Consider the following 13,480-nt stretch of genomic DNA (forward strand, 5'->3'; position numbering starts at 1 on the left):
TTTGTGTTTGAGACCTCTGTTCGGTGTTGAAGAGGGCGAAAATGAACTTGCTGGACATGAAGCCTTTCTCCACGTCTCTGAGCCTCAGGTTGTCCACCTGCAGCATGTATTTCTTCTCCTTCTCCTGCAGGGGTCGAAAGAGAGGTGATACAGAGACAGAGAGAGAGAGAGAGAGAGAGAGAGAGAGAGGGAAGCAGTTAAAGGGAAAAATAAACACAGTGGTCACATATAGAATCCATACTGACTTATTTATTAAAGAGAAAGAAAGAAAGAAAGAAAGAAAGAAAGAAAGAAAGAAAGAAATCAACGGGGGGAAAAGCACACGTAATAAATTTAACTGCAGACGAAAGACGGAGAAACGGAGAGACGAATGGGAAAGTCCTGCCGAGTGCTCCAGTCTGTGGTTTTGATTACAGTGGTGCAGAGCGAGGGAGGGAGAAAGAGAGAGAGAGAGACAAATGAGAAACACACACACACACACAGAAAGAGAGAGAGAAACCGCCACATTCCAAAGCAGAGATCTCTTGTTCTTGTAACTCTACACACAACATACGATATCCAGACATCTGACTATTTATGAATCACGGAAACCAACACACACACACACACATATAGAGTGTGATCATAGTTCTCCAAGTCACTGAGTACAGGGAGTTTGCACTTGTATGTGTGTGTGTGAGTGTGCTGCTTTTACTAGGTTGTATTTTCCCTCTGAATGCAGTAAAATTAGACAAATCCCCAAAATAGAAATGGCTGGGTGTCTACACACACACACACACATCCCACAGATGCACAAACACACACACACACACACACACACACATACACACACACAGAGTTCCCTTTGGTTGCAAACAGCACCTTTGAGCCGAGTCTCTAACTAACCTTAAAACCATCTGGCTCGCTAACCACCGGCCTGCCCTGCCCAGCCCAGTGTGTGTGTGTGTGTGTGTGTGTGTGTGTGTGTGTGTGTGTGTGTGTGGAAGGAGAGTATTGTGTGACCAACCTCCTTCATCAAAGGATTTATGACCTGCGCAGCCAAATGTTCATATTATTTCAATGCATGTAAAACACTCACACATGTACACACACACACATACACACACACACACTAATGCACCCAGGTGTCCACTACACAAAAAACTAAACAAGCGGCCGCCCCAGACTGCTGACATCATCATTTATAGTGGCAGTCAGAGCAAAGAGGTCCCCGTCTCCCCCCCCCCCCCTTCCCTCTGTCTCTCTCTCTCCCCCTCCCTCTCTCTGTCTCTCTTTCTCTCTCTCTCTCTCTTTTGGCTCTCTGGCTTCATCTCTCCCTGGGAGTGAGCAGCCTTCGACTGATTCATACATTTTCCTTTCCTCTAGCCAGTAAATCCAGTCAGGAAGGTTGGCTTTGTGTGTGTGTGTGTAGTGTGTGTATGTGTGTGTGTGTGTGTGCAGTGAAAGTGTGAGTCAAAAGCAGAGAAACTGAACTCCAAATTGCGACAAAAGAAAGAGAGCAAATAAGACCAACTTTTGTAAGTGTTGAGAGAGCTTTGAACACACACACACACACTATCACAGGAGCATCATACAGACACTCTGTCAATCTACTCATCATGTGTGTTGTATGTGTGTGTGTGTGTTGGGGATTGAGTGCTTCTCTATATGTTCACATGAAAGCAGCAGTCGGTTATCCAGCCGCCGCTGCCGGGCTGAGGTACAGATTTGAGACCGTGCGCACACACACACACACACACACACACACACACACACACACAGACACACACACACACACACACACACAGGCATCATTATGCATACACAGGCACACACTTTATTTGACCTTCGTTCTCAGCATTTTCCACACATGAAAGCCAACCTATGTTAATTAGCTTCAAAACACACACACACACACACACACACACACACACACACACACACACACACACACACACACACGCACAGTACCCCAAGCAGTACAAGGTAGTTAACCTGCAGTATGTGGCGCACAGAGTGTGTGTGTGTGTGTGTGCGTGTGCGTGTGCGTGTGCGTGTGCGTGTGCGTGTGCGTGTGTGTGTGTGCGTGTGTGTGTGTGTGTGTGTGTGTGTGTGCGTGCGTGCGTGCGTGCGTGCGTGTGTGTGCGTCTGTGTGAGTTCTTTCCATGGTTTTGTTTTGCTAGTGAGTAATACAAGCCTCATTATAAGAGCCAGAGGAAGTTCACTAGTGGATTGGTTAGGACACTTCAACACTCTGCACACAGTCCAAACAGAAACACACCACCCGTCTCTTTCTCACACACACACATACACGTACACATGCACACATGCACACATGCACACATGTACACATGCACACACACACACACACACTTTCAGGTACTTTAAAGGTGCGTGTAACTTAGAAATTGTACAGAAATGTGTACAAACCCAGCAAATTCAGCCTTTCACTGTCTGTGGCCTGATACACACACACACACACACTGCACTAAAACACACACTTTACACAAACCATATCCTATTAACACATTGAAACAAATCAGAGTAATTTGGTGGCTCACAAACGTAAAAGACGGTCATTTACGGCATCCATGTTGTTTTAAGAGCTGCGTCTCTCTCGTGCACGTGTGTGTGTGTCTATGCACGGTTGCGTGTGTGTTGTAGTGTGTATGTTGACGAGAGCCCTGATAGAAAAGTCCTGGTGACTTGGGCCGCGCATCAAAGGGCTGCGGAGAAGCCGCACGGCATCTGGGAGCAATAACGTTGCCTCTAACCCTTCATTACCGCAAAGACCGGGCCCTGGGTGGCAGCCAACGGCAATTTTCACAACCCTCCTCCTCCTCCTCCTCCTCCTCACCTCCTTCACCCCCGTTTCTTTCCCTCCATTCTTTTTCTACCGCTCCATTATGGAGTTCTGTCTTCTGCTGGTATTTTTTATTGAATGGAGTCATTCTCAAAGTCTTACATGATCAGGATGCATGCAGGAATCCGTTAAATTCTGGGACAGGTCGGCCTGACGGTGGCGCTGTAATAACCACTTTAACATTTTGGGCCTCTACGCCTTTAGAACCATAAATGAAAAAGCAAAATTCCCCCGCCCAGATACCATGTGTCCATATAGGCCACGCCCATTTTATGCCATTTTGAATTTAGATTTTGATCAATTATCACAAAATTTTACGTTAACAATGTGTGGACCGAGCCGGACAAAATGTACATCTCTGCTTTTGATATTCCTCACTGTTTTAGATATAACTGTATGGCAAAGCTGAGTGGGCGTGGCTTATTCTTCAAAAAGCGCTACATCTCATGAAAGAATCAGTCTACTGTACTGAACTGCACTCACGACCTGCTTGCATGAACTCTTGAGAGTACAAAGCTTTAAACAGAAAGATAGAATCTAATACATGATATAATATGTGTAAATCTATAATATAAATGATGAAACACATGTTATGGAGTAAGATAATTTGTTTTGGTTCTTATCGGGGTTCATCCGTAGAAAGCACATGCGCTGCCAAAATCAAGGCAGACAATTAGGCCGAGAGAGTTACGGGCTATAACAGCGAGATCAGAGCTATTCTGGGCCGACGTGTTAAAAGCACACAGCTGTTCTGCTCATGAGTCATCAAACATCACACACACTGACTCACACACTCGCACTGTTACGGTGCATCTATCGCGGAAAGCAACAACATTGTTTATCTCGCTCAGGCTGGAGGAAAGGAATAAAAGTGTAGACGGGTGAAAATGTAAATTCTGGTTTGGTCAGTTTGATTGCTCACATTTTCCTCCAAGCTTGATCTTATGTTCATCTTCTTCCTCTTTTCCAAATGTCCACATTCCTTAAGAGCAATGGTTCTTAAACTGGGTTGCTTCTTATGGCAAAATTATTTATGAATAAAAATGGTTTCATGAAGTTAAGTTTAACCCCTTATCATTTTCACAATTATTCAAAAGTTATTTTAATATTTTATTTATTTTATTTTATTGTATTACTTCTTAATATTTTAATTCATCTAATTTATCCATTAATATAATTATATATTAAACTTTGGTTGAAAATAACCCAGGATTATGTGGAACTTTTTACCCTGATAATATAAACGTCTCATTTTCAGTGCAGCACACAGGGATTTACTGTGATGTGTTTAGTTTTTTCCTGAAGTGTTCCCTCAAACGAACGGAGTCTTTCTCATCATTTCTCCTTAAAAAGTGACAGGCATTGTGCTCGGCTCGGCTCCTCCTGTGGGAACAAGCGCAAACAAAAATAAACGTCTTTGAGAAAAGGAAACGTGGCCGCCACATAACAATGACACATTGAGTCTGCAGGCCGGCTAAAGACAGGCCGCCAGCTCGGCGATACCTTCCTGTTTAGCAGCTAATTGCCAAGCAGTTAATTACCTGCAGTGCGTTTACCTCTGCAGAGGGTCAGTAAAAACCAGCTCTGGGGCCAGAGCGGACGTGTGATCAATCACTGGTGACCACCAAAGAGTCTGAGAGGGGGAAGGGGAGAGGGGGGGGGGAAACACGGCAACCCACTAACCACATAAACACATGTGGAAATCCCAACATGTCTCGTCAGTGCTGTGTGTTAAATGCTCTGTTAACTGTGTGTGTGTGTGTAGTTGGTTGTAAAACTCCCACGAAAGACAATCAGATGCACAATGACACAAAATCTATGGAAGGTTTTAAAGTCTCTGACAGAAAGTCGCATTAAAATACAAATCATCATCATCATCATCATCAGCTGTGCGAAAATGATAAATGCTGGCTGTGATTTTCTTTACTTCTTTTGTTTCACATTTTGCTGTAAATCCAAAAAGCATTCCTGTTTTTTAACGTATGACTTGAGGAAAGAGTTCCTCTGCAGTTAAGGCTTATTTTATGAGCTGACATTATGGAAGAAGAAGCAGAAGAAGAAGGAAAATAATGAGTAACACATTAAAGCCACTTAATTTATCCGTGTACGAATGACCTATTAGGCCTAAATCTGCTGCATGTGGCTGAATTCTGTCCGAATACGAAGTTGCACTTTAAACCCTAAATGTGCAACACATTAAACACAGGCTGTGCTTATTTTCTGAGTGTGTTTTTATCATTTATTTTTGTCTGAAGAATTTCCGCTGCCCATTTTCACAATTGATCCAGTGGACTTCATATTTGTGAAAGTTAAACAACGTACATATGAAACACATATTGTCACTTTAATTGTAAGTCATCTCTGCGCTTCAAAGGGGGTAGAGAGCCTGCAAAGCCTCACACACACATGGGCAAATTACAAAACCACACACACACACACACACACACACAGCGAGAGAGGAACAGAGAGTACACAGCATGTCAAAGGACATTAAATGTGCAGCCGTGTGGTTTCTTTTTATCTGTCCTGTGTCTGTCTGCGTCTGAGCCCTCCTTTGTTTCTCCGAGATGATTCCTGCACGGCCATTGTGTGCAGGATACGAAAGGAACAATGAAGAGGGGAAAATGATGATTTACAAAAAAGGAAAACATACAAAACTGATTTATCTCATCAGTCAGCCAGGATAAATGGGGAATGATCCACAGACCGACATGTTTGACTCCCTCGCTCCTCCGGCACCCTGTGGTTCTCACTCTCCCCCCTTTTGTCTCTGTTTTACAAGCTCCACTCCTCTCTTATGTTTCCTCTTAAAATCAGACACGTTCAGTTTAACGTTCGCCACCATCTTCACCTCTTTCTCTTATTTTCTCCTGTAAATTTCCCTCCGCAAAGCTTGGTGATCACTCTATCCACCACTTATTTCCAGCAAATGTATAATGAAAATGTGATATTTTGGAAGGCAAAAGGAACAAAATGCTTATTTGCCATCTCATGAACTTGCTGCTGACTAATGCCGCGAGTATGAAACACAGAGGATCACATTTTCCGGCTGTCGTTAAGGGTTTGGCTCAAAATGTTGCACGCACACACACAGACACTCACACACACACACACACACACACATACAGTCAAACTCAAATAAATCCACGGTGTTCACAAGCTTAGCCTCAGCCACAGTGATGCAAACACACAAAGATACAATTACACCCACATAAACACACACAGGCGCTCGCTTTAATGCAATATCGGAATACAAAGGAGGAGAAACAAAAGGCAGAGAGTTTGAGGTTTTCTTCCTCGACAAAATCACAGAGCGGGATTTCATGACAGGACAGAATAACATGGAGATCACAGATTCCCCCTGCCTGTGTGTGTGTGTGTGTGTGTGTTAACATGAGAGTGTGTGTGTGTGTGTGTGTGCTTAAAAAATAAAGAGTTTGAATAGGAAGCTGCCTGCCTGCTCATCTAAACAGTGGAAACAATGCTGAGTGTGACCGCAGCCCCCCCACCCCCACCCATTAAACTTCTCTCTTCCATCCAATTGCAAACCCAGAGCTTCACTGCTGCAACAACAACACAGCGCCTCGCCTGCTCCTCCCGCGAGCATCAGCCAAACCTGGATTCCTCCTTTTGTCATTTCCTGTTTGCGTCTCTTCTCCATTCGTCGCTGTTTTTCGCGTCACAATCTCCCTGATTGCTCTGCGTCTTTTCATTCATCTCAGCCAGATTTTAGATTCAAGAATCCTTACTAACATTTTAGAGTCTCTACCCCCCCCCCAACCCGTCTCCTTTTCCCTCCCTGTTTCTCTCTCTCTCTCTCTCTCTTTCTCCTTCCCTTCACATCCCTCCATCCCTAGGAGGACTGCTGACTTGTCTCTCCCGGGACGACTGCTTTGATTTCTGGCTTAGAAACCATAGCTAAAGAAAACACACGGCCTTGGCCACCTATGCATACACACACTTGTTGCATAGTGTCCACCAGAAATGTGTGGGTGTGTGAAAGAAAGAAGGTAAATGAGGCTTTGACTACTTGTTTTTCTGCACACACACACAAAACTCTGCCTCTTTCATTCTGGTTTTGATTTCCCAGTCGTATGTCACCCTTCAAACCTGCACCACCGCCACCCCCCACTGTGTGTGTGTGTGTGTGTGCGCGCGCGTGTGTGTGTTTGTGAACGTGTGTTAGGAAGGCTGCAGAGCCGCACATAAAGGGTTCTTTATTCAAGTCGGACAGGGAGAGGAAATCAGCTTTAGAAGTAAAAATAGAGGGAGCAGGAGAGAGAGAGAGAGAGAGAGAGAGAGAGAGAGAGAGAGAGAGAGAGAGAGAGCGAGAGAGAGAGATGGAGACCACAGGGCTGCACATCTGGAGTTATTACAAGGTTTCCTCCTCGTTGCCAAGAAAACGCCGACATTCCTGCCCTCGCTACAAAGACCATGGAGCCTCTACTCTTCAGCTTCACTCCTACACACACACACACACACACACACACACACACACACACACACACACACACACACACACACAGCCATCACTCACACGTCCACAACCTGCACACATACACCACAATGCACCGCGACTATAGAAACACCAATGGAAGAGGAGAACAACACCCCTGGACGCAAATTTTCCACACCAAAACGTTCCGATCCCGCGCGCTCCCAACGCAAACCTCTCGCTTCCTGTTCACCTCTGACCTTCCACTTTCTCCCCCAAAGCCAGAAGAAAGAAAGAAGGAAAGAAAGAAGGAAGGGAGAAAAAAAAAAGCAGAGAGCCAGACAGAGGGTGGGAGGGCAGGAGGAAGGGAGGGAGGGGAGAAAGGAGGAAGAGGAGAGGAGAAGAAAAATGGGGGAGCTCCTCCTCCTTCTCTCTCCATATCTCCCCTCTGTCTCTCTCGTTCCTTTTTCTCCCTCTGTCTCTCGCAGGAGAACCTCGGTGGCCAGAGCTTTGCCACGTCGAGGCTCCAGCCCCAGTCCACCGATGGAGCGGGGACACCAGGGAGGGACACCAGGGAGGGACGCCAGGGAGGGACGCCAGGGAGGGACACCAGGGAGGGACACCAGGGAGGGACGCCCGAGGAAGAGTTTGAAGTAGTTTGAGTAGTCATGGTGAAAGAATGGAGACCGATTAAGAAAGGAGACAAGTAAAACAAAAAGAGGAGAGGGGGACGTGACTCGGGACATCACCGGAAGAGGGGTGAAGAAGAAGAAAAAGAAGAAGAAGAAGAAGAAGAAGAGGAAGGAGAAGTTTTGGTTCACTAACAGGTATTCTTCCTCCTCATTGAGATCTTTTCCCTTCCGTTTGGCGTGAGTTAAGGAGACGAGAGGTTACGTGCCGCGGTGTTAGAGTGGGAGGTGTTTGGGTGAGACTTGGGTGAGACTTGGGTGAGACTTGGGTTAGATTTGGGTGAGACTTGGCCTCGACGTGTCAGACCAGAGTCTCCATCACTATCTCAGCTGACGGCTCCTATTCACCAATCAGCACGTAGACGTCGGCGCGTTTTCATTTTGTGGTGTTTTGTTGGTATTTAAGCTCCTTCTCAGCTGGGGGTCAACGGGGTCAAGCTCGGTTTAAGCCCGACAAATTTCATCTTGCAGGGGGGTATGTGTGTGTGTGTGTGTGTGTGTGTGATCTGAACGTGAAGATTAACAGTATTTAGGCAAACCGAATTTACTGAATGAATTTCGTAATTTTTCCCCCTAAAGTTCTGCGATATTGTCGAGAAGATCCGAGGAAATATCTCAAAATCTATTTCTGCATCTTCCATCTCCCTCCACTTCTTAGCCTGGAATGCCGCGGGATCAACCCCCCCAACCCCCGACCCCCCACTCCCCCATCCATCCCTGTGCACCTCCCTCTGCTCAATCAGCCTTATCAGCAATTATTTTTCCTAAAATTTAAAAAAAGCAGGATTGCGACGACGGGATGGAAACGAATCACAGTAAGTATGCCGTCTTATCCTGAATGAATTTTGACAGCGTCTGCACACTGGATGACAAGGAGGGGAGGGGTGGGGTGGGCTGTGTGTGTGTGTGTGTGTGTGTGATCCCGTTCCATCCTCCAGCTCAGCCCGCCTGCCCAGTGTTCAGACTACCTGTTCAGGAAGTAGTGGTTGTACAGTAGTCTGCACATTGGTTAGGCTGGCTGGGGAAGCTCGAGGGAGTGACATCGTGCAGCCGCCGCCAACCCTTCACCCATCTGGACAAGCGGCCGCAGGGACGCCGGCCTGGATTAATCGAAGAGTTGTGAGGTTGTGGATTATGTCATCGCATCTTTGTTGTTTGTGTCATTGAGAATTTAATTTATTTTAATTTGTCCCGGAATTACTCCAATAAAATTGATCTGCTGTGTCAAACCATCTCCGTCTTTCTTCCATCAAGGTTCACAGACACACACACACACACACACACACACACACACACACAAAACTATCTCAATCATATCATCTTTGAATTTTTAGATGGTTCCCCGTGAAGCGTCACTCACACACAAACCTACAGTAAGTGATAGTCGCTTAACCTTCTCGGCCACTTTTGTTTATTTCTTTCCCCGCAATCCCAAAGCGCCAATTGAGGGAAACAGAAAGTTCGCCCACACGGAAACAAAAATATAACTAGAACGCGCAGTAACCCCCCCCCCCCCCACACACACACACGGCCCCCCTGCACGCTCCACCCAGAATCTGCAATTAAATCTCTGCCTCCCTTCATCAAACTGGCAGTTTCTTTACCTCAAATGACCATGTAACACGCAGACCAGACAGGAAGAACACACACACACACACACACACACACACTCTGGATAGCTCTCCCCAAAAGAAGAAGAAAAATGGTTGCTGGCTTTGGCTATAGCAGTGACATCATGTGAAGCATTGATGCTTTGCGAGACCACTTGGCGGGATCCTGACATGATGGTAAATCCCTTTGCTGCCTCATTTTCCCTTATATTTCCTTTTCTTCTTCTTCTTCTTCACGAAGTGAGCGCAGGGATCCATGTTTTCCTCTTTCTCCTCCTTCGCAGACGCAGGAATGAAAAAGCCACAAACCAACCTGTTTCCATTTAGGGCCCTGCCACCACGCACACAAGCTTTTGTTATAAATTGCAGGCTTAGGGAACGTACACACAAAGCACGCACACCCACATCAGTGCACAAACACTCACACACACACACACAGCGTAGAGCTGCATGCAGACATGTTTCTGGTGAGTGCTGTTTCCCCCTCAGGATATTTACAGCTGGAGTCTCTGGCTCTCCAGCAGGGAAACACACACACACACACACAAACAGCCTCTGGGTGACACCAGAGGAGGATCAGCCAATGTTCAAGTGAATCTATGGATAAATGTGTCTTTATGTGAAGGTTAAACGTGCCCAGAGTCCCAAACTCGCAGGCAAGGGTCTCGTTTTGCGTACAGTAGGTATGATAATGGCCTCGGCCTGCTCGCAATTTTTTCTACCTTTCTTTTCCACATCCACATCTCCCTCTCTCTGTCTCTCTCTCTCGCCTGATTCAAAGAGTTGGCATGTCCTGTGGTAATACAGACCAGAAGGTTCTGGTAGCCACACACACACACACACACACACACACACACACACACACACACACACACACACACACACTCATGCACGCCCTTACAGATGCCCTAACTAAAACATCATGGCACCACTAGTTGGGTTGAAAGTTATTATTAGTTTCTAGGGATGGTGTGTGTACATGTGTGCGTGTGTGTATATGTGTGTGTGTGTGTGTGTGTGGCAAGACCAAGAGAGGGGATTTCCCCATGACGATGGCCAATAAAACATGGTTGTGCAGTTGTGTGAGCTGGTATAAGGACACAGTGTGTGTTTCTCCTTCCAATGCATCCGTTCAGGTCTGCATGCATTTCTGCAGTGGTGCATTTTTTGTATTTTTATCTATTAAGCTAAGCATATAATTTTGCAACTTGAAGCCTTCAACAGTGTGTATATTGGCAAGTATCCACCCAGGTGCATATACATTATATACAGTATATGTGAGTATGAGTACATGTGAGGGCTCTGACTTCTAGTGTGTGTGTATGTGTGTGTGTGTGTGTGTGTGTGTGTGTGTGACTCAACTCCATAAAAATGTCCAGCTTGCATAGACATATATTTTTTCTAACATGCTAGTGCCGTAGTGCCTCCAGGCTTTCGGCGCTGAGCCTTCACACCGGCACCCTGTGTTGGTTTTGGGTCTCCCTGCACCCACAGAGCTCCGTGTTCAAATAAATAATGTGTGGAGGGAAAGAGGGGGGGGGGGGGAGACAGACCAGAGGGAGGATGAGGAGGGAGAGGAAGGAGAGGCTGATAGATGGATGGATGGATGGATGGATGAGGGAAAGATGGAGGGTTTTCCTTTTTCCTTTATCTCTCCCTCACCTCTCCTCCCGCTTTCTCTCACTTCACACGGTCCTTGTTCCCCCTGTTACAAACCAGCTAACAAGAGACACTCCTCCTCCTCCTCCTCCTCCTCCTCTCTCCTACAATCCAGTTCCCTCCTTGCCCTGTACCCCTTCTTTGAAATGAAGTAAGTTTATTAGAAGCAGCTTGTGTGTGTGCGTGTGTGCGTGTGTGCGTGTGTGCATGCGCGTGTGTGTGTGTGTAATTGGGAACAGGGCAGGGCTCTGGAATGCACATGTGGGTGCCAGCTTCAGTGTCTGACATGCTGGGGGGTCTTGACTCTTTGGAGGGACCTTCTCAGTGCTACACTCACACACACACACACACACACACACACACACACACACACACACACACACACACACACACATACAGGCCAGTGGTAGAGAGCATAACGGCTGTGGCTAAGGTTTGGAGACACTGAGACTGTGGCTAGCTCCCTAATAGTTGTGCAAAGCATCATGGGACACCACTTTGACCAGTCTGCCCAGCGAGAGAGCCGAGAAGGTCAAATCCTTTCAGCTCGCGAGGACCAGGAGTCACATTTGCCATCGGGATACGGAAACATTTTGGAGGAGAAATCGGAATAGAATCTGCTGCAGGATCCCAGAGTTCATTCATCAACTTCATATCCGACTGTAAAAGTTTAGTCTACTCGTAACTTGTTGGAAAACACTTGAAAGCATCGTTAAGATGAGTTACATAGCAAACGTGGGCGCTGATGAGTCAGAAGGGCCCATCAAGCGCAGATATCTCTCAAAATAAAGTTTAACGGTCACGCAAAATGGAATGGGGCCCAACACCACCCAGATTTTGCACCAGAAATCTGATTCCAGGGGTTCAACATGACGACTCACAATCCTTTAAAATGCTTACATTGTATTTTTTCAAGAAGCACCTGAACGCACCAGCATGGAAAAGTCGATACAGTCCAAAAGCTTTAAGAGACGTTTAGCCAAACACACAACACAATCAAGCATATCCGCGTGTGTGTGTGTGTGTGTGTGTGTGTGTGTGTGTGTGTGTGTGTGTGTGTGTGTGTGTGTGTGTGTGTGTGTGTGTGTGTGTGTGTGGTCGGCTATCTTACCTCGTCATCCTTGTACCAGGACAGAGACTCGGCGGTGAGGACGAACCAGTATTCCTTAGCTCCTCCCTTCATGATGCTGATGTTGTTGATGGTCAGCCAGCCCTTCCTGATAACCTGCGAGACACACACACACACACACACACACACACACACACACACACACACAGAAACACACACACGTTGATAAAAGCAAAATACATTACGAAGTAAACCTCAGGCAAACTTCATCCTCCTTCCCTTTTGTACACACACACACACAGAAACACACACACGCTGAACGTCACATTTGTTAACCTTTATACTAAACACACAGGCAGCAGCACAGTAAATGTATATGACACTGCTTCTAACAGAGATAAGAAGCGACGCCACACGCACATATCTAAACACACTCCTCACACTCGTTTGCTCACTCACTCTCTCTCTCAATCACTCTCTCTCTCTCTCTCTTTCTACCTTTCTCGGCACCACAAATACAGAAACTACATACATGTGCAGCTCACGGTGTGCGATTTGTTATTTACCTTGTACCGATCAGTAACTCCTCTCTCTGGCTGAATGGAAATGTGAAGAAAACATTATAAAGCTAAACCCACTCAGGCCGTTCAAATACACATGACCGGCACATCACAGCTGATGGCTACTGGGACAGCGGCGAGGGGTCAGCAAGCAGGGGGACGCCAAAGGGACATCAAGAGGCTATACGGATTCTTTTGTTCTTTGTTTTTTGGAACATGCAATGAAGTGCAGGTGATTGTTTACTCGTAATTCTTGAACAGAAGAGGCACAACGATCAAACGTTTGGTTGTAGCAGCTGGATTGATCAGCATCCAGGAGGGGAACTTTAGCCATTTCAACATTCCCTTTCATTCCCAGCCACTGTTGCCTCTATACATGTCCACACCTCTATCCACAACATACATACTGTTACAGAGATGCATCAGCAGAATATAGACCCCTGTGGAATGGACCAGCTTTGTGTCTGTAAGTGTGTATGTTGTGCTGTGTTGTGATGTCATGGTTGGATGTTACTACTTGGTTCTGGAGGGAAGCACAAGTCGTCAAAAATGTTGGTATCAGAACTGGAATGTGAGAGGAAAAGCTCTGTGTTTGAACCAAATTCATCCACCTAAC

The 13,480-nt window shown here is 46.2% G+C and overlaps 1 protein-coding gene across 2 annotated transcripts in view; it reads right to left on the reverse strand.

Annotated features, from left to right (window-relative positions):
• Positions 1-13,480, reverse strand: part of dnm1a (dynamin 1a) — a 34,210-nt gene that overhangs the window by 2,809 nt on the left and 17,921 nt on the right. The window contains exons 15-17 of one of the 2 annotated variants that reach the window (XM_076163572.1): positions 12,871-12,900; positions 12,347-12,460; positions 15-124 (exon numbers count right to left, since the gene is read on the reverse strand). In XM_076163572.1, coding sequence (XP_076019687.1) covers positions 15-124; positions 12,347-12,460; positions 12,871-12,900 — 254 coding nt within the window. The remainder of the gene's footprint in view (positions 1-14; positions 125-12,346; positions 12,461-12,870; positions 12,901-13,480) is intronic. The other variant, XM_076163573.1, reaches the window with a different exon arrangement.

The sequence above is a fragment of the Genypterus blacodes genome, unplaced genomic scaffold (genome assembly GCF_046128005.1).
Source record: "Genypterus blacodes isolate CSIRO-AG114 ecotype Tasmania unplaced genomic scaffold, CSIRO-AGI_Gbla_v1 ptg000133l_1, whole genome shotgun sequence".
NCBI classification, from domain to species: domain Eukaryota; kingdom Metazoa; phylum Chordata; class Actinopteri; order Ophidiiformes; family Ophidiidae; genus Genypterus; species Genypterus blacodes.